This window comes from Pogoniulus pusillus, chromosome 8, assembly GCF_015220805.1.
Source record: "Pogoniulus pusillus isolate bPogPus1 chromosome 8, bPogPus1.pri, whole genome shotgun sequence".
NCBI classification, from domain to species: domain Eukaryota; kingdom Metazoa; phylum Chordata; class Aves; order Piciformes; family Lybiidae; genus Pogoniulus; species Pogoniulus pusillus.
In genome coordinates, this window is record NC_087271.1 from 25,157,035 (window position 1) to 25,184,414 (window position 27,380).

Consider the following 27,380-nt stretch of genomic DNA (forward strand, 5'->3'; position numbering starts at 1 on the left):
CATGTTTGATACTAGCTTCTGAAATGGATAAATAGATTCTTTCTGGGCAGATCAGGACTCCACAAGGTGCTTAGATTAAAACTAGGTTCTTATTGATAGGCAGTTTTGGCTCATTATTGGAGAAACAGAGGTTATGATAAACATGATGATGACCTTCCCAACTAATGGATCAAGAAACTGGGGCTGGTTTGGACAGTATCATTGCATACTCTTTGCACTTTATGATCTGTTCTTCAGCAATGGCTGGTGTGTTTGATACTCTGGAGGATCAGTAGCAGAGTTTTTTTTGTTTTCCCTGATATTTAGGGCCTCTGTTATGTTATGTATGTCTCCTATGATATTATTTGTGTAAATATAAATCCCCTCCCTTAGAAGAGATTAGAGGGGATTAAAGAAGTTTGAAACACAGGGAAAATAATTGCTAGTCCTTTCTTAATGTGTTCCCCACTGTGCAACTAATTCTTCCATCAATGAGACAATAAAATAGCCAAGATTACATAGGTGCTGAGTGATGGACATACTTGACCGAACTGGGGGGGATGTAATTTATACAACAGCATAAAAGCTGAGAGATGCTGACTGCCCAGGTGACAGGCTGCAGTGGAGAAATTGTTCTTGTTCCCCTCTGGATGGCTCCCCAGAGCTCAGTGACAAATGGCTGCACTGAGTTACATAGCTGGAGAAAATATACTAATGGAGCTGAAATTGTAGGTCACTTGAAAACTCTGTTTGAATGCTTCTGCAATAGCTGTACATGTCCTCATCTCCATAGCAGCTAGGGACTGCCTCTTCCGTTTGCATTAGAGATGGCACCATACAACAGGGTCCCTGCATTGCTGTGCCTTTGGTGTAGGGGTCCTCACATTGTAGCTCTTTTGCAGAGGGGTGATCTATAATGCTGACAGTCTGACCAAAGCAGGTTATGTAGGGATACTGTGTCATCTGCAGATAAAGAGTCATATCTCTGATAGACGGACTCCTGCTGATGAGCAAGACCAGCAAACTGGTAACAAGAGACAAGGAGAAGGCTTTCACTCAACTTTCACTGTCAGCCTCTTTTCCCACATCTCTCAAGTGGATGGACTGCAAGATGGGGATTGAGAGATCAAAGTCCCAACCTTTTCTTGAGAAACCTGACAAGATGCATTCCAGAGTCCTGAGGGAGTTGACTGAGGTAGTTCCAGAGCCGTTCTCCCTGCTATTTGAAAAGCCATGGCAGTCAGCCAAAGGCCCTGGGTGGCTAGAAAATGAAACACTGCACCTGTTCTTAAAAAGGGTAGAAAGAAGGACCCAGGGAACTACTGACCTGTCAGCTTGACATTTGTTCCTAGATTCCTCCTAGAAGCTATGCTAAGGCACATGGAGGACAAGGAGGTGACTTGAGACAGCCAGCATATCTTCACCAATGGCAAGTTCTGCCTGACCATAGAAGCCCAGCAGGCTTCTGTGATGGAGTAGCTATGTCAGTTGACAGTGTAATATATCTGGATCTCTGTAAGATCTTTGACACTGTCCCCCACATCAGCCTTCTCCCTGCATTGGAGATATATGGATTTGATGGATGGGCTGTTTGGTGGATGAGGAACTGGTTGAACAGCTTCATCCAGAGAGTAGTCATCAACAGCTCAATGTCTAGAGGAAAATCAGTGGCAAGTGATTTTCAAGGTCATGTACAGGGACTATTGCTGCTTAATATCTTCATCAGTGAAATGAACAGTGGAATTGAGCACATCCCTCAGCAAGCTTGCAGGTGACATGCCTGAGGGCTGGGATGCCATCCAGAAGGACCTAGACAAGGATAAGAAGTGGGTCTGTGTGAACCTCATGAGGTTCATTCAGCAAGGTCCTGCACCTGTGTCAGGGCAGCCCTTGGTATCAGTGCAGACTTGGGGATGAAAGGATTGAGAGCGGCCCTGTGGAAAAGGATTTGTAGGTACTGGTGCATAAAAGACAGACATGGGATGACAATGTGTTCTCACAGACCAGGAGGCAAACTCTATTCTGGTCTGCATCAAAAAGAAGTACTCAACAGGTTGAGGGTGGTAATTCAGACCTCTCTGCTCTGTTGAGATCCCATCTGGAATACTGTGTCCACCTCTGGAGCCTTCAGCACAGGAAAGACATGGGCCTGTTGGAGCAGATCCAGAGGAGGGCTACAAAAATAATCAGAGGGCTGGAAGTTCTCTTGTATGAAGAAAGGCTTGAGAGAGATGGTGTTGCTCAGTCTGGAGAAGAGAAGGCTACGTGGAAACCTTATTGCAGCCTTCTAATACTTAAAGGGGGCCTACAGAAAAGGTGGGGACAGTCTTTTTAGCAGGGCCTCTTGTTACAGAGCACAGGGCAATGGTTTTAAATTTAAAAAGAGGAGATTTAGATGAGATACTGGGAAGAAATTATTTACAGTGCAAGTAGTGAGACTCTGGCTCGCATTGTCCAGAGAAGTTGTGAATGCCCCATTCCTGGAAACTTTTGAGATCAGGGTGAATGGGGCTCTGAGCAACCTGATCTAGTTGTAGACATGCCTGTGCCTTGCAGAAGGCTTGGACTAGGTGACCTTTAAAAGTCCCTTCCAACCCATTCTGTGATTGTATGACTTTAACTCCACCCTGTCTTCATAGAACTGCAATTACTGCTCTTGAGCTCGCAGGCAATCTTGCAACAAATTATGCTGACCTGAGTGTGTGGTAACTGCGTTTCACTTGATAGGCATAGGTATGCTGTCCTTGAAATGAGACCTAGGTATGGATGGATTGATTTAGTTTCAGGTTCCTGGTTTAGGGGTGGGGTTTTTTTTGGGGGGGGGGCAGTTGGCTGGGCTTTTTTTATGGTTTGTTTGCTGGTTTTGCTTCATTTTGTTTTGCATTTCAAACATTGGCTTTATTTTCACCGGTCTTGTAGTTTCATTTAGTTTGTTAACTTATGGCAGCAGGGACATCTAATTGCTGTGGTCGTACAGGACCTTGTCCCAAAGTGCTCTGAGCATGACAAATAATACTAACAGGAAAAGCATGCTGAATCTTTTGTTCCATCCCTAGAGATAAAAATTTCAAAATCTCTTGTTGGTAAAAGTATCTCAGTGTATACACTTACTGAAAGGATCTTGGCCATCTTGTCATGTGCACAGCGTGTCCTTCTTCTTTGATTGTAGCAAAGGAATGTTTGCCTGGGAAAGATTGAAGAGATGGGACTACAGTAGGGAAGAAAAACCCAGATCTTTGGACTACTTTGAAGTTAATTGAGGAAGCAAGCATGGAAAGCTTGAATAAATACTAAGTCCAACGTAAGCCATGTTTTGAAACTGTTGACATGCTGGTAGTCAGTATCATAGAGGCTCTGGCAGATTTTGTCTCTGAAATTGTTTTGCTGCTTTTCTTTTTTCAAGGAACTGGGAATAGCAATGGGAGGAGGAGAGGGTTCATTTCAGAGAGGAGTTTTCTGCGATTGCCAGATACCCTGATGCAGTGGGCAGCCTCGGTTCAGGAACTGTAGGACTGGAATTAGAGATGTGGCCGAGGCTATTGTGTGTGTATGCAGGAGCTGTTGAACAATAACTTTGTCTCTTTGTTGTGTTTGCAAAGCTTCCAGCATGTTGTTGGAACTACATAAAAACATACTACTCAGAAAACCCACTGAAATTCCCCCCATGACACACTGCTAAGATTACCTGTTGGGAAAGGAAAAGGTTGAAAAGACAGGCAGATATGGTTTGGGTCAGGCTGCACATGATGGCAGCAAACTGCAGAGCCTTGCAGCATCAGGGAATTTGGAATGCAAGGGAGATGACAGTGCTTAGGGTTACGAAAACTGCAGGGAGGTGATGTGAATTGAGGAAAGAGGGGAAAGTTAGATAGGTCTCATGGGAAGATGTGGTAAACACTGGGAAGTTCTGACTCCCTGGACAGAAAGAATAGAGTGGATTAAAAATTTGTATGAAGGACTGAAGTACTCAGATTTGTGGAGGAAAGACTGGCACTGAAAATGTTATGTCAGCTAAAACTGGCATCTTCCTTGTTCAATCATATGAAGACAGTAAGTTAGGTGTTGGATTTTGTTAAAGGAGTGCTGGCTACCTGTGTGAAAGTAGATGGCCCAGCTGCTATAATGTAACTCAGTGAGGGGGCTGAAGAGACACCATGTGTGACTGGTCGAAGGCTTACTCTTGTTTACCTCATCTCAAATTTGCTGCTGCTTTCTATGAGAAAATGTACAAAGGAAGGAAACAACAAGCAAGCCAAGCTGAACTGACTACTAGCTGCAGATTGTGAAGTTTACTGGTTGTTTCCTCAACTGCCAAATCAGCACTTCATGCAGATACAGTCAACAGTTTGAAGAAAGATCTAATTAAAACAGGATGGAATTGAACATGTAGAGGTATATATGTCTTCAGTGCATAAGCAGTCTTTTCCCTCTTGGGTAATGGCAGCACAAAGGAATGATCTTACTGCCAAGGCAACATTTGTTGGAATTGTATCATATATTTTATGGTACATTTGCTCATGAGAAGGAATGAGGAGATTAAGCTCTTTCCAGCACCATAGCTAGCAAAGCTGAAAATGAAGATTTGCTTATGCTGGGATTCCCAAACGTTTTGTATGTCGAACCAATTTTTTGAGATGGATGTTGTCTTCAGGACACTGTCTCACACCACCAATTGCCACCCTGGCCTATGCTATCTCTAGAAAAAAAAGAGGGAGCTTAGAAGAAGTATTACAGAAAGCACACCAAAAATGAGAACTTGATTCAGAAAAAGCATGTGCTGAGCTTAAGCATATGGATAAAGTGTATGTATGGATAAAATATATCATGGATATGGATAGACATAAAGGTATGAAGAAAGTTAGGTATAGTCGGTCTTTGCCTGTAGAAAAGACTCTTATTTCTCTTGCTTATATGTAAGTTATGTTCAGTCCTTTCTGTCACACCTCTTGGTTTTAAACTGTGCAGGTTTTTAGTCAGGAACCATAATTTTCATTCTGCTATTTAATTCAATCCACATGCTATTTGAGATACCAAATAAAAACAGACCTCTGAGTTTGCTTTCAGGAAGATAAATCGAAGGAGAGTGGACAAATTAGGAGAGCAGTGGGCTCCAGAAGCTGAGCTACTTGTAGGGCTAGTTTTCAGTTACTTTTCAACTGAAGTCAAATTCTACTCTATCTAATGTATCTAGGATGTTTCTCAGATAGTAGCTATTATCTTGTGAATGTCTGAACCATTATTACCAGCAGCTCCTCAAAAAGAAGTTTCTTCTGGCTAGCTTCCTGGCACATCAATCTGTCTTAAATAAATCACCTGTTCTTTAATCTCAGATGCAGATGTTTCCCTGATAGTGCAGGGAGCTCTTCCCAATTTTCCAAACATCTTGTACATCAGATGTTGAACTTAAAATACAGCTCAGATCTGGCAAGTGGCATTTTAAAACATCTCTCATTCTGCTGATCTGCTTCTTCAGGTGGCCAGGGTTATGTCTGACTTCAGAGATATAAATAAGCTTCTGCCTCCTGTTAGCCACATGGATCTCATCAAAGAGATTTTTCACAAGCAGCTGATTGCTGTTGGGTTTTGGTGGGAAACTGAGTGTGAGCATCTCTAGTGTTCTTGAAAATCTTTTCCAGCCTGTGTATGGAAAAGGAAGAAATTATCACATTGTACCAGAATTGTGCCTGTAAGTTCTTACGGGGACTGTGGAGTTAAGCTCGGTGCTGAGAAGCTAGACTCAGTTGTAAGGATGGCATTCAGGAAATCCTTTTCCTTGTCAGCCTAGTCTATGTGATACAGAAGCTGATTTAACCAACATTTGACCCAGAATTGCCTTTGAAAAACCTCAGAAAGTGTATTTCTGTTGTGTGTGTCAGACACTTCGCTTAGCCTGGCTGTGCCAGCTAGTGAGAAAGTAAAGCAAACTCAGTGATGAAAGCAAGCATATAGTTTTTCTCCTTTGTTGCCTTCATGTAGACATCAATAGTTTTTCCCAGGCATTGGCTGAGTGTCTGTAAGATCATGCAGGACATGGCCCTTTCACTCCACAGAAGAGAATTAGAAGGGGAGCTTGTGGGTTCTCCTAGTGTAAAACTCTTTGCAGCCTATTTTGGCTGAAATGTGCAAAACCAAGCTTGCAGCTACATAAAAGGTCGTTGATTTGTTTGTTCCAAGATCAGATGGATTTAACTGAAGTTTCAGAGGTGGGGCACAACCTTCTAGGCGACCTCCCCCAGCAGCCTAAGTTTCACTTAAGGTAGGTTTGAGGCAATTCTTTAAGGTCAGTTGAACTTTCACTGGAAAATACGAGTGCTGGCAAGTATATGCAATACATAATGCAAAATGTTTAGGGTGTGGGGAAGAAGTGTAAAGGAGCCATACCACAGTGATGAGCTTGGCTAGAAAAGAGACATGAAACAAGTTCCTTAGCAAAAACACCCTCAGAGATGGGTGAAGAATTTAGTGGGGTTGGTAGAATGATTTTGTTACCCCCAAGGGGAAAAACAGGAGATCAAAGCCCGAATTCACTTAAGAATGCTTGCTTTGAAATGTATCTATAAATTATGGCACGTACTGCTGGCATCTATTGTAGTCTTTGGTATTTGCTCGAGTGTATAACGTGAGATTCACAGTGCCCAGAGTTTGCTTGTTGCCATGTAAAAGTGTATTGGTATAAAAATGTCAGGGTGCGTGAAGTGTGCTGGTGAAGGCAACGTTTTGGGTTCTCAGGTTTCCTAGTGGTGTTTTTGCCTCTTCCCTATTTTCCCATGCTCTTTGTGCCTCACCCCAGTGATCATGTGTCCCAACCACCAACTCGCTAGCTAACCAGGCATTCTTTGAGGGGTTGCTCTATCTGTCTCCTTGCCACCTTTCAGTGTTATTAAGATGCCTGTTGTGGCTATTATCTTCTTCTTGGTCAGGGCAGAATGGGATGTTGCTCCCAGGGGTATCCAAAGCTGTTACCCCTCAGTCAGCAAAGTAGCTGCTGAGGCATGTCACCCTTCGCTTTTGACTCCTGTACCAGTTTCACCATTTTGTAGCTCAGCTGAAGGAGAAAGAGACCAAATTTCTTGGTTTGGTGGAGCAGTACCAACGAGCTGTCCTGAGCTTTGAGCCCCAGGCTCCTTCTTCCTTGTGAGTGTATAGTTTTAAGCATTGCATTTTAGACACTTCATTTGCTTTGCTGCCCAACAGAGATTATGTCAGGGTTTTGGCACAATTGGATTAAACTAGCAGACCTGGATAACTTCCATTGGCATTTCAGAAGATTTGCTGTAAGGCAAACCTGTGACATTCATACCTTCCTAAGCTTGCACAACTAGGGCAAGAGCTGCAGTTGAGGTCTTGACCTCAGTTACTTAAGCCCCTTTCTCCCAGGAGCGTTCATCACTTTAATCACAGAGTCCTAAATAATCAGTGGGTAGCCTGTAATTAGGGGGTTGTGTCTTGGACTCCTGCAGCCTGCTCCCGGTGTGCTGAGCGCTGCGGATTTTGATTTCCCGTTCCCCCAAAGGATGTTTGATCTCAGATTTACACTTTAGAAAATTAAGAAGGGTACAGCACCTCAGTCCCCTGGCAGTCTTCCTGCTTTCAGTGGTAGGTGCCTTGCTTTTCTTAACTGTTGCAGTGCTGCAGCAATTGACACACTTGATTTAAGAGTTTGATTTATAGACTGATACTCAGGCTGAAAGTCAGCAGTTCCAGGGCTGTGTAAATCACCCTGTCCCTGGGACTAATACTTCCTTATTTATAATTTCGACAGGAGATGGAATTCTTTCTCAATTCTTTACATTTCTTTCAGATGTAATCGACCACCCTGTCCTTTGGTTTAAAGCTATGTGACTTTGCCACAAATAGAGGGAGGGGAAAGTAAGACGAATCCAGGAACTGCTGCGCTATAAAAGCTCCATATTGTATGCTCTTGGACTTTGCTTTCTCCCAGCTTCCTTCAAGCCCACACAAGAGATGGACTTGAGGTTTTTTGGCTTTCTTCCCCTCCCCCCCCCCCCTCCATACATATGCTGACCTTTTAGAAAAATAAATAAAAGATAAAGAAGGACCTGGAATGTTGCAGAATGTGTGTACATTTTGCTCTCTGTTGTTTTCTGCTGGGATTAGTTGTTTACAATGGGGGAGAGAGGGAGGGCAGAGGAAGGGAGGTCTGTGGCCTTAACTGAAATTAGTGGCATTTCAGAGTGATCTTGTTAGGTGGTCTGCAGTTTAAAGACCTAAATCCTTGTAATCCCCCCATGCCTCCTTGGCCACTACTCCTTTTGCTCTTGTTCTCTCAGTTTCAAAAAAAAAAAAAACCCACCCCAAAGTCAGCCTCTCTGTCTCTCAGCTGCCGGCGCGAAACGTACATACACGCGTGCACAGGCACAGCCACACACACACACGCTCACTCTCCTATGCTTCCATTCACACGTTGTACCTGTATAACAAATTAATGTCTTACCTACATCTGTTCCCACTACAGGACTGGGCTTGTAAAATGCTCTCTCTAGAATGCAGAGGCACACTGAATATTTTTATTTATTTTCTGAAAAGCACCCAGCTGCCATACTTGCACTTTGTGATTGCACTTAAAACAAATTCAAATTGAAATTTCAGCCATAAATCAGATGCCCCAAATTAGTTCCTCTTGTGGGTTTGAACATGCTCTGTGGATTTTAAGGTCAGAAGGTATCTGTTTTCACCGTGCTGAAAAGTTTAAAAATACACTACGGGGTTTTTTTTTTGGGGGGGGGAATAAATATGGTTTGCATTATAAAGCAGTACATCAAATGTGTGCCTTTGTGCACACACAACAGTGGTGATGAAGCTGGATGCTGTTGGAGCACCTTTGAGGACTAAAAGCACCTAATTCTTGAACAAGGCAGGAAGCACGGTGGCTGTTTAACCCAGGAAAATACAGCAGAGTGCCTTGGGATGTGATATTTACCATGTAAGAGAAGAAGAGTTTATTCCTTACTCTTCAACTTTAAAAAATAGTAAAAACTAAATAAACACACAAAATACTTCTCTTGGCAGGCTTTATAACATGCCTTTTTTTTTTTCCTTTAAAAAAAAAAAGACATTTACAAGTGGTTTCAAAATAGCTGTGTTACATCTGTCAGCGGGTGAAGGGAACACCCACAAATTGTGTTTTTATCTCTGGAAGTTTTGTTCCACTTGAGCAATAAAAGCCAGATTTGCTGCTGGTTTGTGTGATTGGGGTAATCTGAGCATTGAGTATGGTTTTAGAACTTCTGCAGTTGGTTGGGTTTATAAGTTTTAAGAAAATCATGGGGTGGTGAAGTTGTTGGCTTTTGTTTTACTCTGGCACCCGGGAAGGGCTGGTTTGCAAGCACCTGGCACAGACAAGTTCATCTCGGTTCCCTGGTCTGTCCTTCCCAACAAATGGTTTGGCAGGAACCTCCCTTATCTTTGATGTTAATGTCATCAGCAGTTTCTTGGTTACAATGCTATTCTTCCTCCAGGAGCTGTAAAACTATCCCCAGGAAGGCTCTGAACACACATCCAGTATTCTCCATCCTGAACTCCAGACCGTTAGCTTAAATCCCCTCTCTGGCTGGGGAACGTCCTCCTGTGTGAGGATAATGCCAAGAGGTGTAGTGTACTCACAGCTGCTCAGAAGAGGTGATAGATGGTGGGAACCTAAAAGTTTGCAGGGGCAGCCTCTCATCTGCCTGGCTCGAAGCAGTGGAGGAGGAGGCATTTTGAAGTGTGCATTTTGGACGGGAGCCATTTCAGTGGGAAATGAGCAACCTCTCCCATCGCCTTTGCTAGTCCTGTTGAAAGCCAAGTCAGGATGGCAGCAGTGGACAGTCCCGCCCCCCCCCACCCGTTCATTCCCTAGCCTGGCTGCAATTGTAGAGTTGCTGCCGCTTTGGGTGACTGCTGTTGCACAAGACGATGGCCTGAGCTGCTGCATGGGCACACGAAGCTATTGGAAAGGAAGCAGATCGTGACAGTGAGAGAGCAAATGCAGGCAGGGGTCTGCTGTGTATCTTTGCCGCTTTTTATCTTATTAACATGTTTGTAAAAACTTTGCCAAGGCAACCTGAGCTGGTTACTTGTAGCATAATTGCTCGTATTGCCTCCTTATAGGTCAGAGGAAGGGGAGGTTAAGAGAGTTAAAAGAGTAATTGTTCAGAGGGGACAGTCTGTTCAAGGGGGGTCGTTAACTGCTAACCACTGTGGCTGAGGTCCAGTTTTATTGCTTTTACTCCTGCAGAATTAATGCTGGGTTTGTGAGGCAGATGGTTTCTGCTCTGACTCACACAAGCAACAGAACTGTAGTATGTTTAATGGCAAATTCTGTACACTAGATAATAGTGATGTACGAGCAGGAAAACACTAAGAACTGATTTTAGGATTGGCAGTCTGGAGTAAGGATTGATGGTTTTATCTTCTCCTAAGGACCACAGCGTGCTAGCTCTCTATTCAGCACAGAACTGGGGTTCAGGACTTTGACCTGATATCAAATCTCCTGTATGCTGTTAGGTCAGACTCCAGGGTAACAGTTCTGTCCACAAGCTAGCCTAATGTTGTGATACAGCTGTGTTTCACTAGTGCAAGGAGTAGAAGCCTGTGACCAAGGTGGGGAATGGGGGCAGGTCATTAAACTGTGAATTCACCATGCAGAAAGTCACTAAACTAAAAAAAAATCAGACATAAATCAGCTGTTTGACTGCAGATAGCAAGAATAGCCACGGTTGTTGCAACTGATATTAGCAGAAACATTGGGGAGAAGGTACAAAACGGTTCACAGTAGGATTAATATGGAGGAGCAGACCACCTGCATCTCTCTGGGGTTATATATCTTGCTTATACCTTCCTCTCAGTCAGCTGCTTTTGATGTGTGCTGGACTTAGTATTTTTAGATAATTCTTACCTGGACTGCCTTCAGATTTTCTGTCCTTCAATGACTTCTGCTCATCTTTGCACATTGAAAATAAGGAAACAAATTATTTGCATTGTAGCTGTTGTTTTTTTTTCTCTGTAACTTTGAAAGAAATTACATTTAATACCATTTAACACTTCTTACAATTCTGAGTGGACATCATTTCGGGACACATCAGGGATACTTTCATTTTACTGCAATGAGAGGCTCAGACCAATGCAGGAACTCAGCATCTCAGAGCAGAGGAGTTACAAAGTTTGAAGTCTTGGACTCTGAACTTCTTTCCTACTGGACAATCAGATCCACAGATTTGAAAGCTGATTATCACAGGTTTAGATACATTTTTGGAAGGAATTCCATCCTATGTAGCATTTCAGACTTTTTGTTTCAAGTACTACATGAGTATGAAGATATGCAAGGTAGATAGAGCAGGACCAGTATGAGTTTCAATGGTTTAGTACTGCAGAGTAATTACGTTTGGGTGCTTGAATGTAACATGAACAAAACATGAGCAGAGGTATTGATCTACTCCTTCTTTCTGCCCTTTCTTACTGCCTGGCAAGCTGGAACACACAAAACTCAGCAAAATTCTGGAAGGACTGGGCTGCTGCTTGGGGAGTTGAGCAGAAGAGCCACTGCAGCAGTTACTCAAGCTGTTTGTGGAAAATACAAGACTTGATCCAGGTCCCAAGTCCCAGGCCAGTGTCCTGTCTATGAAATCCTCTGGCAGTATTTATTCTATTGAGGAAGAGTAGAGGAAAGCTGTCCTAAAGCTGGAAACCCTTTTATTTTTTCACAAAACCATTCTGACAGATGGTAAATCATTTTCTCCTGCAACTGCATGATGAGGATCAGGAGAAGAATAGTGGAGTCCTTGAGAAAAGAGCAGAACTGAACACACAAGGTTTATGTCAGACTCTTTAGCTATTCCAGTGGATACCTCTGGTTTGTACCTGTAATTTTAAATTACATTCTTGCTTTGTGTTTATGTTGTAGGTGCTGTCTTCAGGGCAGTGTGATTTGCCATAATGCCGTGATAGAGAAGGGTGCAGACATCAAGGACTGTTTGATTGGAAGTGATCAGAGGCTAGAAACCAAAGGTAAGTAGAGGAGCTGTATTTACAGTGCGTTGGTAATCATTCTCAAAAGTCATTCCTCAAGATCTGACTCCTGCTTCTTCATGAAGCCAGTGCCAGTAAACAGTGGCAGTTCTACAGTGTGGTGTCCTGTAATATTAGGCTTTGGTTTTCATGGAAAGTACAGCTTCTTGGCATTGTAGTTCAGGGATTTGCACCTCTGAAGTTGGCAGAAAGTCTCTGTTATTGTTATGGAGAACAGGACTGGGTGCTGAGGCAGTCTTTTCCCAGCAACCACAATTAGATAAGTCTGAAGTTGTCCTTTGCAGAAGGAACTGTTATTTTGACTAGTAATCTTCTTCAGTGCCAGGGCAAATGCAATCAAATCACTGATCACACAGGCATCCTTCTAATGGTATATGCCACTAACCCACAGTTCCAGCGTGTTCCCATTCACCTTGCTCCAGACAAAAGCTCGAGGTGGAATGTTGCACTTGGAGCTACTGTGCTCAATGCTAGAGACAAAGGCAGCCGTGCCTTACTGCTATGACATACTGTCCTGGGGCTTCAGAGAGGTTACAGTTGCATAGCCCTTATTTGGACACAGCTAAGCCATGCACTGAAAGTGTGCGTGGCAAGGCCTGGGTGGTAACTGCCTGAGTGGAGCACTTGATTTGCTGCCCTAAGAGATAATGGGCAGGAAATGGCTGTCTCAGTGACTGCATCCCAAGCAGAAGGCTTTTTAATGAATATTTGTAGTTGGGGTTTGGCAGATCCCTGCTGTAGGGTGTGGGTTGAGGACAAAAGTGAGTTCCTTTGCAAACTCCATGTGAAGTTATTTAGTCAGGTCAGGATTTGTTTGCTCTCTTTGTCTTTCTGGGTGGATTCCCAATTGCAAGTGTCCTGATGCAGGGCAGGGTTTGCAAGTAAGGTAGTATTACATAACCTATTATCAGCTATGTATAATAGATTTTCCTTTAAATGGAAACGAAAAGTAAAGAAGACTTATGAAAACAAAGTATTAATCTCACAGTTGTGGGTATTGTAGGGAACACCTAGAGAGTATTCTGTGAACTGTGGCCTTGGTCCCAGTATACCAGAGTCTGAGCCTACTCATGGCTTTGCCCATCATGTCAGTTTGTATTAGTGGCCCTTGCAGGGTTCATTGCCCCCCCATCACTGATGATTTGAAATAGTTCATGATGCTCCATCTGTGTCCTCCTCTGAGCATAGAACTGGGTTGGAAAAGACCTTTAAGATCATGGAGTCCAACTGTAAGCCTAATACTGCCAAGTCCACCATGAAACTGCATTCCTAAGTGCCACGTCTACACATCTTCATGAATCACGAGGACAGCTGAATCAGGTCATGTTTGGTTGTTAACCTGCAGGAGCTATGAGGAGAAGGTGCAGATTGAGCTAGTATATTAGTGAATGTGAGTACTTGATTTGCATAGTAGGTTATATCAATTAGCAACATCAACCTTTGCCCTCATTCACACCTGCTTCACGAGTCTCATCCAGGGTGCAGGTCCTAGTCTGGCCGATTTTGGTATTGAAACCATTCTTTCTTTTTTAATTGTCCTTGTCATCCTTGTCTGAATACTTTCCAGGGTCTGTAGATGTGTTTGCAGGCAGAGTAAGAGAGCTGTAACCCATAGTTCATTTGCCTGTTCTTGTAGAGTCTACTGCTCACCTCTTCAAAGCTTAAACCATTTTCTTAATGAGTCTGTGGACCCTCTAGTTAAACTGTTCAGAAATATACGATCAACATTAGCAAAGACACGATCAGGTAGATTATGAATACACCATTATGCAGAGCAAGAAAGAACAATAAAGCCTCAGTTCATTTCCCTGCCTCAGTTTCCTAACCATTCTGGAATTTCTTTGGGCCAGGGGGTATGGTTCTCCTTGGTGGTCTGGGATCTGTCTGCGAAGTTCATGACTTATTTCCTGAACTGCAGAGTCTTTCCAGCCCAGCATGTCTCTTCTGACCTTGGCTGGTCCCATAGTAAACTGGGCCCTCTCTTTTTCTCTGTGAAAGCATGCCATGACTTCCTTGCCCTTGCCCAAGACTTCCTGTATCTCGTGCCAAGCTTTTGGTGTGGCCCTGTAAGTCTGTTTCCGTATTCTCCCTGTCAGTGAGACTTTGGCTGTGTTGTTCTGTTTGGTAGCTTTTCCTTCTTCAAACACAAACCTTCATGGCCAGGTTAGAAAAAAAATAGTTCTCTTGGGTCGGAGCCACCTTTTGTTACAAGTTGATCACACTTCAGCAAACATAAGCAGTAGCAGCTGGCTGTTGACCCTAGTCTGGGAGTTACATACTAGAAAACTCCTCAGCAAAGCTGCATACACCTTCCCAGAAACGTTAAAAAAATACAGCAGTCCCTTATTCCAAAGCAACAGCCAAGATTCTTCAAAGGTAGAAATAGCCCTGAATCATCCCAAGCAAATCCCACAGCTGACTTTGCTGCAGAACTGGCTGCCTGCTCCCTCCTCTGCCCTGTGAATGCTGGTCATGCTGCCCAGGTGGCTTGAGGTCCAAGAGCTCTTCGAGCCAGTGGTGCACTGACCTCCTTTCAGAAAATGAACTCCAGTGCCCTGCAAGGAGGATGGCAGGAGAACAGCTACCGCAAATGATAGGCAAACGTAACTCAAACCAGCTCAGATCCTTTTTTCCCCTCTGTGGAAGAATATGGGTATATTTAGGGTGGTCCAAATGGTACAGCTGGGAGTAATGGGATTGAATTAAACACAATTTAGTTTGGCTATCTGGAACATTTTACTAATGATGTGGTCTGCTAGGTTGTGGGATAATCTCCCTAGGGATATGGTGGGAGACCTCATCACTTAATAATGGGCTTGGCAAAGCTCTGGACACCTAAATAGAACACTCCAACACTGGCTACTGGGGTAGATCAGATGCAGCTTATTGCTTTCAATCTGAAAAGAAAGTTAGAGGGGGCAAGTAACTGTCAGCAATGACATCCAGATCCTGCATTGACTTCATCACTATCACAGTGCTGGCCAGAGATGGTACTTTTAAGTGCCTCTTAAAGTCAAGGTACAGAGTTTTATTAAACTTCTGGATATGCATGCCATGCCTCCTGAGAGCAATACTATTCTCTTCCTACTGCTTTTATTACCACTCTTAGGAAGCATCCACTTTCCTTCCTCTTTCATACTTTAAGGAATTTGCTAGCAGAGAATTAACAGATGAGCTGTGTGAAAGCTATCTCACACAGGTAGCAGTTTGAAAAACATATTGGTACCTTAAAGAGAAGGAGGTAATTATTAGAGGGATAGGAAATTGCAAGCAGCAGTTCTGAAAGAAGTTAATTGCATAGAGTAGTCAATCACTGCTTTGGAGACAGTTATTAGGATGATGCTCCAGCCTTCTTGATGAATCTGTTTTGAAAGAGAAGCTCAAAAGCATCATGTAGACATCGTAGAGAGAGGGACTGCTGGTGATGGGACAGTTAGGGAGTCAGAGGAGCCCTACTGTCAGTGAATGCAGTTCCCAAAGGAGTCTCTCTAGGCCAGATTCAGTGGGGAGTACATCTGGTATGGGTTAGCCAGAAAGAGGCATTTACGGTAAAGTAGCACCAAGAAGAGAGAAGCTAAAAACACAAAGAGGATGGAAATAGCAGAATTGACACAAAACTCAACACCATATCCCTTGCCTTCATTTCTCTTGTTGAAGCAGGAGTCTTGTATGTGCACTGGGTATTAGGGAGCCAGTGTTATTTGGAGACAGCTTGAGTCACTGCACACACAGAAAGTGCATTACAGCAGTGCTGTTGCTGCAAAGCACATATTGAGAAAGGGAAAAAATACCAGCATCCAGGACACTGATGTAATCTCAGCTTGGTATCCTGGTACATACTTAGTAGTAGTGTTTCCATGACCAGGCTATAGACTTAAGACTTCACTGTGCTTGTTCCTCTGCAGCTCCTATGCCATGATATTTTTTTTTCCCTTGGTGCCCTGACATGGTCAACACCCAGGATGAGTACTGCTTGCTAAATGCAGAGGTTTCTCACATTCCTCATTTTACTGTCCATTTTCAGTTTGTATCTGGAATGTAAATTACTGCACAGTATGCAAGAGGCAAGATCCTTCCTTTCTGTGGCCTCCTGCAACATTTGTCATCTTAATGCTTCACAACTGTTAGCAACCTCATTTGCACTTCCTCAGTATGAGCATGGCTGGGGGTTCCTCCTATTTTACAGAATCTTGAGAGAGAGATGGAGATCCAAATCATCTGCCCATTTTCACATGACTGGCCAGCTTCAGTGCTGAAGTTGCATGTTACATGTGGCATTTTCTAGATATGAAAGATTTAACATGTTAGCCTTAGCATTTTCTTTGTAAGTGTTGGGAGAGAAGATTCAGTCCACTGTAAAGAAAACCAGTTTTATTATACAGAATGATGTTGGCCCTTGCATGGATCATTAGCAGTGTCAGGAACCTAAACTCCGTTGTACAGCTTTCTGCTGCTTCAGCTGATGGTAACCAATAGCAGTAGGTTATCTTTCTTAATGGAAGTTGGATCAGCCATGGAACAAGAGGAACTCTTTACCAGGAGTTTTCACGGATGCCCATATGTGTTAGCAGCCCTGAAATCCACTCCCAGTGCTGCGAGGAGAAGGCTGCAGTTACTGCAGGCTTTATTGCTGCTGGCCCCAATGTCAAGCACTGGGCCTCAACTACATCACCTGAGTCCTGCCTGATCCTGACTCCTGCTTCCCAGCTTCTTTCTATGGCTTTGTCCTAGGGCCAGACCTGGTTGAACTTGGTGATCCTGGGGGCCTTTACCAACCTGAATGTTTCTGTGTTTCTGATTCTGTGATCCCATTTACAGCCTTTTCAGTTTTTCTTGTCTTTCTCACATGGAGATCACTTTTTCTCTTGTACATGGTTATTGCCAGACACCTACCTGACTCCTCCTCTGGTCTGATCGTAGCTTCTATTTCTAGTTGCCTTGCCTAGCAGTCCCATGCTCTATTTCCCATCTGGCACTCATCCTCTGACTGCTTTGAGTCAGGCTGCACCCCTTTCTGTACTGCTGTCATGCCCAGGCATGATCACTCTGGGCACAGGAGGGAAGCTGCTCTGTGCTGAGTGCTGCACAGATCCATAGAGCAGAGATAGAAGCGTTTGGGAAGCCCTGCCTTCCTCCTGCACTTCCATGGTCACAGGTGCTCACTGCAGATAGTCTCTGGAGCTTTTACCTGTCCTCCTGAGAACATGTGCAAACTGAGATGATTTTTTTTTCCAGAAGCTTATCACATGGCCAAAACCATGTGGCCTTTCACAAGGACAGAAAAAGGCATATATCCAGTGAGGACTGGCTCCCGCTTCCAATCATTTTCCAAGTCCTGTTCCAAGCTTAGAGTCCTAGGACTTCTCAATGAAACAAAGTAAGATTGATTTATTTTAACAAGGGACAAAGAGCAGGTTTTTCTCTAATGTCATCCTCTAAAGGCAGGTAGAGTTTGTGAAACCTCCGTATATGAATGAGTGACTGCTTGTGAGGGTGCCTTACCCCAGCCAAGATTTAACAGGATAGGGACAGGAAGGAACTAAGGCACTTTCTGATGCTCTCACTGTGTTCGAGTAGGGGTGAGCATATGCTCTTGCAAGATACTGACTACCTCCTGGTGAAGCCTTCAGGAACTGAAAACACTTAGCACGACACAAGGTCTGGATCAGAAAGCATGCTGCAGTGCAGATGGGAGTTATGAAAGCTCACAAAGAACAGACACAGACTAAACAGTGTGCACATGTATACTGTGCTCTGGGGTGCAGGATTGGCTGGAGGTGACGTAGGAATGGTGTAAATTCACAGCAAAAATGAGAGGTCCGTATGATTTGTTCCCTGAAGTAGTTTAACTACTGAGTGTCCCCAGCAAAGGTATTAGTTGGCAGTTAAACCAGGCATCTCTTAAATAGTTGTCATTTTTGTTTCAGTGACTATGCAGTAACTACATTTCTAACTGATCCTAGTAAGCCTCTTTTCCAAGTTGTATAAAAATGGTTTATGAGTTTTGGCCTCAGCAGTGGCATAAAACTTCCCTAGAATATCCATCCAGTGGCACTTTGTTCTCCCCTCTGCCGCTGGGGACTGTCACACTTCTGCACACTGTCACTCTGGGCCAGGGAAGTTCAGGCTTCCTCGGTGAGTGGGTTAAATGAGCTGCCACATTCGCAGTGTGTTGATTGTGAAGTCTACCCATAATGCAGTCGTTCATAACCCTGTGGAAATATTTTCACATGCTCCATGCAGAGAAAATAACCACTTGTGCTCTGCTAGAACTCAGCCACATGAAAGAGCCAGGAAGAACACCCCAATAGATGCTGAGAAATAAAAGAGACCTCTACTTGCATCCATCATCTGTAGTAGACCATCTACTAAACTGCAGGCTGCAGTGTCCAGGCAAATATGGCATCTTTGCCATCTTAGCAAAGGACTGGCATTTCTGAGATGCCTCCTTGCATTTGCTGTTGCTGTGAGGTGGTGATACCCCTGTGAGGGCATCAATCCAGTCTCTTTCTTAATCACTTTGTTAGGACTCTGTTCCAGTACTAGGACTCCGATTGTGTCCCCCTCTGCAAGGAGCTTGCTGTCTTAGGCATATCCCCAGCTCTTGCTCTCCTTTCCCCTTGACTAACGTTTCTCCTGAGACTCTGACTGATCACTTTCCTATACACCTCTCTTTCCAATTCATCCACTCTCCCCATACATCTGCTCCAAGCCACAGTAAATTCACATCTCTTCAGGCACTGAATTAAAGCACAGCCTTTACCTTTACACACTCCCAAGATACGTCTGCTCCCCAGATGGGTTGGGGGTTGCAAGGGTTAATATTTGATGAACTATGAGAAAAGTCTCAGCTGAACCAGGTGAGCACCAGCCTTGTGCACTGGGGGTTGCTGGGGCTGGGTGTAAGGCAGGATTGAAATCTCTACTGCCTGCCTGTTTCATGGGCTGGAGGCTCCAGCTGTGGGCCAGAGCTGATCTGCCCAAAGCTACCACCATTCTCAGTGTCCCTGGGATAACTTGCACATCCCACCCTTGGAAACAGCTGGGGCATCCAGATCATGGGGAGCATCGCTCTCAGAGACTTGCAGGCTCGCTCACAGCTGCACAGCAGGGCCAACATGGCACTTGGGAGAAAGCCACAAGACACTCCTGGCCTTGGGGGCCGCAGTGTGGTCACCTCTGATCTCCAGCAATCATGTAAGTAAAGCATGGCTGGGAAGAGAGCAGGCCTTGACTGGAAAGCCCCACTGCTCTGTAAACACAAACAAATCAGCTCCCATCACCTGCTTCCCTTCTTTATCTCTACATGTAATTTAAAACACCCTCCAGCCTCCCAAAGTCAAGCTTCAGCTGCTTCCCATTCCCTTAAGCTCCTTTAGTTCCTCTCCGTGCTCCCCCCAACCTGGCTGCTTTTCCAGGGCCAGCCATCACTGCAGAGACAAGTTGCTCTTCTCTCCCACTCTCTGATCCTTTCTGTCCTGGGTGAATGTGGTAGGAACCACCCACAGCGTGTTTTCGTGCATGCGTTTCTGCAGCCACCCCTCCCCCCCGCCTGGTTTTTTAAGTTAAACTATCTCTTGCTTTAAAGAGAGCAAATACACAGCAGTGGCTTTCATCACTGCTGTATAATAGAGCAGTAATTCCGTGCCAGGGACTGTTTTCTATTTTATTTTAAAGGGTTTATAAAACAGTGTATGTAATTGAGTGAGTAAACTGAACGTTTTCTGGAGCCCCTGAGGGCTGGAACTTCGTGGTGGTCCTGGGCCTAGGCCCTAACCCTTCTTTTTTTTTTTTTTTTTTTCATCTCTCTATTTCCCCCCCCCCTCCCTTTCCCCTCCTCCTTTACAACCCAGGGTTGCCACCAGCAGCAGCAACAGCAATCTGTCTGGGGCTAATTGAGCAAACAACAAGGAGATGCTTTCACATGGCTTTTAAAGGAATGCTCCGGCATCCCCTTTCTGCAAGCAGCTTGGCAGGAGGAACCTGCCGCGAAGGCTGGGGGAGCGCTGGGTCCCCGGCCCGCTGCTGGGGTGGGTTTGTGCAGGGCTGCGCAGTCATTTCCTCCCCTCTGTTTATTTGCATTGCAATTTGGGTTTAGCCGAGCACCAAAAGCTGGGCTGCTCCTCAGCTCTCCAGTCCTCCTTGCCTTGTGCGGCTGTTTTAAGGGGCTAGTGTACAGTATGTGTAAACAAATGTCTTCCCGGGCAGGAACGCGCACAGAGCGAGTGACAGCGCTGTGATTTACGTGCAGTGAAATCTCCGTGGACACTCAGTTCAAGCACCCAGGCTGACTTCAGGCCGGGCTGCGTCAGCAAGTTGAAGCAAAGTGCTAATCAGGAGGTTGAATGTGTTGATCAGCTCTGGGTTTGCTTAGCACCAGATGCTCCCAATCTGAGAAGATCTAGCTGAACATGATTTAAGGTTGCAGAGTCCAACTCTTAAGACTTTCTGAAAGTCCTTTCTCTAATCCTGCCTCTTTCTCTGTGGACTGAATGCATCTGTAACCCTGCCAGTGTCAGATAAAAGGCAGCCTGGTAAGAAATCCCTAATGGGGAGCTGGGGAAGGAGAAGGGAGCTGAACAGCTAAGCATGTGAGATACTTTTCTCTCCTCCCCCAGAGTTTCAGGCAGAGTTTCTGCATGAACTGAGCTTGCTGGTACCAGCCAGAGCCACTGGCAACTGGCAGCTACGACTGATAATGAAACGCTATCCACAGCTCAGCTCCCTGGCACAGGCAGTGGAGTCTGAATTCCCTTCCCTCCACAAGAAGGGCTTTGGGAAGGGAAGAGGGAAGCAGGGTGAATCCTTATCGGCCTATCGCATCCCCTCAGGGTGCGGAATCAGGCTTTGTTTCTAGCAAAACCATTCCCTTTATCACTTAAACACTTTCTTGTGGATTTGAGGCAGGCACATTCATGTGTTTTCTTTTAGCCTGTACAAGGAGAAATGAGTGTGGTGATTTCATGCCTCAGTCTCTGAGGTAGCAGTGACATACAGGGCAGGCCATGTGTGTTTGCTTTGGGGAGCCTGCCCCACGCAAATCGTGGAGGAGACAAACCCGGCAGAAGGATGGGAGATGAAGGAATGTGTGCTCTGATTTCCCGTGTAGCTTTGGCTACTTAAACTCCCTAAATTCATTGCTGCCTCAGTTTCCGCTTATAAAATGGAAATGCTGTTATTCATCCCCTCTCAAAAAGCATTTTGGACTCATTAGATGCTAAATGACAGATATTGTAAGGCAGCTACAAGCATGTCTGTGCAAAATGTGAGTAGTTGGTACCACCTCTGCAACAAAGACAGGACCCATCCCAGCTCTGCACGTTTAGGACAGTGCAGGATGCTGTCTGAAATGAAGCAAGGCACTCCTCATTAAAAAGTATTGCTACAGATAACCTATATATAGAACCACAAATTGACATGGCTCTTTACAAGCCTAGATGAAGGCATGTTTTATCTGCAGAGGCATAACGTAATTACGCTCACTGGATGGTAGCCAGGGTCTTATTCACATCACAGAAATCAACATGATAGGTAGTCTGCTTGGAGGAGGTTCAGGAATGGAGTCACAGGAGTTGCTACAGGGCCTGTTTGAGATATATTGGGAAAGTTGTTGGGGTTTAGGAATGTTATATCAAGAAGTGCTGCAGGTTGGGTTTGAGGTACCTTGGCAAAGCTGTGTGAGGTCCAAGACAGGAGGAGAGAGGTGCCAAAGGCTAGACCTGGGGCTACTGGCAGAGCTGTGCTAGAGAGATTGTGTGCTGCTACCTACATCATGCTTGCACCTGGCACTTGTACAGTCAGCCCCTCATTTTCTTGAACATCGTATCCCACCTCTGCTCATCCAACCCAAAGTGCTGGAGACTCTGCTCCACATTCCAGCTTTGAGCTCCACAATGTTAGCATGAGGCTCCAGCATTAATTATCAGTTGTCACTAAATACCCTGAGCAAAGAGCTACATGACTCAATCTGATGCTGAATGTGAGAAGCAGATCCTTGTTTTCCTTATTTTTGCCCTCAGGAAGGGTCTCTGAAAGGCAGCATTGTGGATGACCCAACTCTGTCTTCTAGGCTGAGGAGACAGCAGGATCCATGTGATCGTGGGAAAAGTGGTTGTAGTGGGAAATTATCTTGCCACAGTCCTAAACTTACTGAAGTTCATAGAGCAGGTTTTGATCAAACCTTTTCTGGAGCAACAGTTTGCATGATGCAAAGGGAATGTCTTGAATTCTAAGCCAAGAGAAGCATCATGTTGGCCTGGCCAGTTTGGGGACTGCCAGAAATTTCTTAGTGTAGCCAAAGGTGGCATGTTTGTTGTTTTGAAGCAGTCTTGCAAAATCCACTTCTCTGAGGGAAGGAGTTTTAGATGGCTAAATAAAACCCATCTCTTTCCTTCTGTCATCCTTGGCTGTGTAAGGTGTGGGAGACAACACAGCCTCCATCAGTTTATCCCAACACCTCACAGGCTTCGATGCTTGATCCCAGGCTCCAGAGCCAATTGTTATTCCTAATGTGCAGCAGGGGTGATGTAGAGCCTAAGGGCATGGGTCAAACCACCTGAGATCCGCCTGAATAGGTGTCCAGCTCCTGGGGAGCAATTTAGATTCACTACCTCCCGACAGGGTACCCCGAGGACACCCACTTTGAACACACCAGCTTTGTGTCACACTCTGAGGCCACACGCTTGGGTTTTTTAGGCACTGGGCTTTCAGTTGCATGTTTTTATTATTTTGGCTTTAGATCCCTTATTTGCAGTCCTTCCCTGACAAGCTGCTTTTGCATTTTAAAGGGAAGGCTCTTTCAGTACAGTGCATTAACAGTGCTGGAGCAGGGACTGGCACATTAATGTGTGCACTGGGGCTGTGCAGAGCTCCTGGGAACAGGCAAAGGAGTGACCTTGTAGAAGTTGCCCCTCCAAGAAATTTTCTCCACAGGAGTCTGAGAAGGGCTGTCCACCGTTACCCTCAGAGGTGATAACAGTGCTCAGAGACCTAGCTTCACGCAGATACTTTCGGAGAGGCTCCATCCAGAGCTCAATCCAAGAGGGAAAAGTCAGGGGGTTTTGTCTGTTTTTTTTTTAAGTGCCCTTATATTTAAGGTGAGCTGGGGTTGCTGACAGGATCTTATGCAGTCCCTCTCCTCCCCAGCCTCCATGCTATTTGAGGACACACAGCACTCTTCCAGGGCTGGGGTGGTTTATCTCAGATCTCCTTGTTGGGTGTCAGTGGTTCTTAGCCTCAACCTAGGTGTACACCTGTCATCAGCAGCTGTGACTACTGCCGGGCCCCTCTTGTTTAGCAGCGACACATACATGTGAAAAGTCTCATTAGAGAAACCTCCTGATGTTTAGTCAGTTGTTTAGGCTTTTGCCTGTGTGTGGGATGCTGTCAGAGGGATGTTCTCGAGTCCAAAGAAAGTCAGCAAATCCTTGTTTGAATTCCCCAGAATCTGCTTTTCCCATTTGTTTTAAAGTTGCAGATTGAAAAATGCAAGTTCTGAAATACTGCTGCAAAACTCAAGTCCTCTCCTTTTCCTCCCTCTCTCTCTTTTCAGCCAAACATGTTAATGAAGTCATTGTGGGCACCGAACAGCTGATGGAGATATAACCCAAGTAGGTTTTAAAGATGATTTTATGGAAGCCAGCAGCAGAACCAGATGTTCAAGCATCGTAAGATCATCCATACAGATCAGTACTGGCAGGGTTTACCCTGTCATTGCTCCTTTCCTGTTCAGCTTTGTATTTATGTCTTAATAAAGAAGTATTTACAGAGCAGCGTGTCCGTCAGCCCCTCCCCCCTCATTGGGATGCGCGGGGTTGGTGCCGGGTAGTATCGGTCCCTGCACGCCCGGCGGACGCACTGTACTTTTCCAGCAGAAGGGAGAGCGGGGACCACACAGACTGTGCCCACTCCAAAGAATGACTTAGCCGCCCTCCCTGCAGTGTAAACCACGGCCCCGCGGTCCTGCGCCACCGTTCCCGAGCCTGGGAGAAACTGCTCGGGATGCTGCTTGTGCATCTCATCAACGCAGCGGGCGGGCAGCGAAACACAGCCGTAATACGGGCTGCTCTCTGCAGCCCAGCTGCTTCGCCAGCCTCCTCCTCCTCCTCTCTCTCCCTCTGTCTCTCATGATGTTGCCCTATAGCACAGAAGTGTTTAAGCTGCTCTTCTGTAATGCAGCTGAAGAGTTTGGCACTCATTTCCATCGGGCTGAGTTTGGTCCCTTACTCTGAAATGCTGCCTAAAAGGAGACTGGAGGGCTGATAGAGTGCAGAGGGGAAGCAGGAAGTAAGCAATGGGTACTCTGCCCTCTTTTGATGGTTCTTTCACTTGATCGTCTAGGTGATCTGTGGATGACTGCCTACATCTGCGAGCTGGGTCGAGCACACTGATGTGAAAGGCACACCTTGTGGTCAGGGGTTGTGCCAGCATTGTGAAGCACCTTGATTGAAACTCCAGCCGCTCTTTAACAATTACAAATTGGACACGACCTAGAAGTCGTTTATTAGAGTCTTTTGGGATACAGCAGGACATTTATCTGCTCCTGGCAGTTAGAGATCCAGAGGTGTGTACAGCAGCTGGCTGGGATGGTATTTCATTCACCAAAGTGACACATTTTAAATGTGAGTTTCACAGGCACCAGTGTCCCCTGAGGAAAATTACCATTTTCCTAGCTAATCTGACAGGAGAGGGATTATAATCCAGACAATTCTCCAAGTTTTGTAAACAAAATTGCTTCTCTAAAGGGCCTGATTGGAGCGGAAAGTGTGGGTAGGGATGAGCTTCAAGGCCTTTGACAAGCTGCAGAAGGAAGAGATGCGCTGCACTTCAGCTCCAGCTTTGCATATGTGCACAAACACGTTCCTAAGGTAGGAAGCCTTTTTCATCCACGGATGGCAGAGGCTTTGCAAAGGTTAATTAAAGAGTGTTCCTGACTCCGTGTGCGGCAAGGGAGCGAGGCATCCATTCTGGGTGTGTGGAAACAGAAGCAGAGTGGAGCATAATTACCTGGCTTTGCATTTTACCAGGAGGCTGCGGCAAAGCCGAGAGGTCCACAGGGACTTTGACTCGCGGTCCTTTTGCTTAAACACAAAGCCTCCTCCTCCCTCTCTGTTTCTTGGGATGGGTCTTCTGCAAAGTCCACATCCCCTTACTTAACAGCTGTACCTCCTTGTGCCTTAATTATATGTTCAAGTCTCAGTCCTTTTGTTTAGCTAATTTAAGAAGAGGGTGGGGGGGCTCTTTACTGTGTGGGTTAGAATTTAGCATTAATTTAGTGTTCTCTGACACTTGAAAACCTGGCCGGGATTTGAGGCGTTTTCTTTTCCTTTTTGCCTTTTACGACCTGCAGGTGTTTGGTGTGAGATAAAAGTAGATCCCAAAGTGAGATTTCACAGCACAAATTATCAAAGTGAAGATTCACTCTTGATGTAGTTCTACGTGTGTGGCAGTAATTATGAAAAATAATTCGGGATAATAGGGCCTTCAGGAATCCCAAGGCGGGCACTAGGAGGTTAACCCTTCCTCATCTAACGTGGTCTCCGTGCCGCTGTCATTATCAGGTGAGCAGATGATGGGTTGAGTCAGACAACTTCACACACCAAGTAATAAACTTTATGGTTTTCAAGAAAATCAGAGAAGCAATTGAGGAAATTAAATTCTTTTCCCAGGTAGTTCTGGATGTGGCTGTTTGGTCATACACACCTTCATGAGGGCGATACTGCTCCCCAGCTTTAGGAATGGGTCACCTCTTAGATAATAGCAAGGAAGTCTCCTCTCTTTGCTGCTTGCTTTGCTGCTACACCTAGGTAGCTGAGCATTACAGTCCCTGCCCATCCTGGTGCTGTCAGCACCAAGGCAGTGCTTCGTAGGCAGCGTTGCTCCAGAAAGATGGAACTTCACAGCTAGGTAGATGCCAGTGCTTCCCTCAACACTTCCTTGTACAGCTGAGGTTGATGTGAGAAGGTTCTTAAAGTGGCATGTCACATGCTGCATCTGCACATGGTAAAACAAGGGCTTGCCTTGATGCCCAGCAAGGTCTCACTCTGGCAGCACCTCTGGCTCCTGCATTTTTGCTGAGCAATGTTCTGCCAGCATCATCTAAAAGGCTTTTTCTGTGACCAGGGGCAGCAGGTTGGCCTGGGTGTGGAACCCAACACCAGTATGTGTGCACATCTGTCCCATGCTTCTTCCTGTGAGTCCTGCATCCATAGCACATCGTGACAGACCCACATGAAACTTTGCCTTTTGCCCTAACTCCTGTGAGAGGATGTGCACCGTCTGCAGCAGCTCTGTAGCAAGGTCCTTCTGAGGATATTTGCAGCTAAGTCCATTTGCAAGACCTGGATTTGGGAAAAGTACTTGTTGGGTGGTTACAGATACCCAGAGTTCTCAGACATTAGTGTTTGCTTTTGAAGGTGACTGTTGTGATTTTTCAGGAAGCAGCAGCTCATATGATCCCTTCTGCAGTGAAGCCAAAGTGGATGGCTCTCATCTTCCTGGCAGCCTTGGAGCAGAGCCATGCAAGGGGGAGGTGAGCAGCCAGCCATTCCCAGCAGCAGTGGTCCTCCCACCCCAGTAGTGTGCAAAGAAACACAAAACCTTTACAGCAAGCTTTGATCTCGCTTTTTGGGACAGTTTTTTGGCTTGTGGACATGAAGGGGAGAAGGATGCCAGGCTGAGCAATCATACGGCTTCTAGTCTGAAGCTGTACCAATAGGACTCTCCTGAACCTCTTGGAGGTGGGCATCACAAGGACTCACCAGGCTTTTTTTGCCTCAGATCTCCAAGATTTATCTCGTTGCCCCTGCTGATTTTCCTGCTGGCTTCTGCACAGTAATTTCCTTCCTCTGGCAGCCTGAAAAGAGCGGTTTACATCATGTGCTGCTCATCGTTGGGACTTTGCTGGTGGAACTTTCTTGTTCTGAGAGACCAGAATTTTCCTTCTAAAGTCCTGGGGAACACCAGTGTTTTCAGGAGGTGCTTTGCTGCCTCCACGCTGGCCCAAATCTGCTGCAAGGGGAAATGGCTGCTCTGGTTCCTGCCCTGGTGTCTTGCTAGGGGCAAGATTATAGATCATGTTCCAGGTGGCGCTTACAGAGGAATTGTCAGCGACAGTGTGATGATTGCACAATGCACAGTGCATGGCATAACCCTGGCCCTGGGACACTACAGCGGCCATCAGTGCTGCCCTCCGGTCACACACAAGCCATTCCTGTGGCCTTTGGTCACCTGTTCTAAAGGAGTGATGATTGCAGCAGACAGTTGAGGCTGGCTCCTTGGCATTGCAGGCTGCCCACACCGTGGCACAATCCAGGCCCTTCAGTGCCATGGAAGAAGTGCAGGGCATGGGGCTCTTCTCACTGGGCAACCTGCAG

The 27,380-nt window shown here is 45.5% G+C and overlaps 1 protein-coding gene across 2 annotated transcripts in view; it reads left to right on the top strand.

The window, feature by feature from the left end:
• The window catches only part of EIF2B3 (eukaryotic translation initiation factor 2B subunit gamma), a 104,999-nt gene extending 81,225 nt beyond the window's left edge, over positions 1-23,774 (top strand). Inside the window, exons 11-12 of one of the 2 annotated variants that reach the window (XM_064147696.1) lie at positions 11,882-11,985; positions 23,558-23,774. In XM_064147696.1, coding sequence (XP_064003766.1) covers positions 11,882-11,985; positions 23,558-23,610 — 157 coding nt within the window. In that variant the 3' untranslated portion in view covers positions 23,611-23,774. Of the gene's footprint in view, positions 1-7,780; positions 8,027-11,881; positions 11,986-23,557 lie in introns of those variants that run through there. The other variant, XM_064147699.1, reaches the window with a different exon arrangement.
• Positions 23,775-27,380: the final 3,606 nt, after the last annotated feature.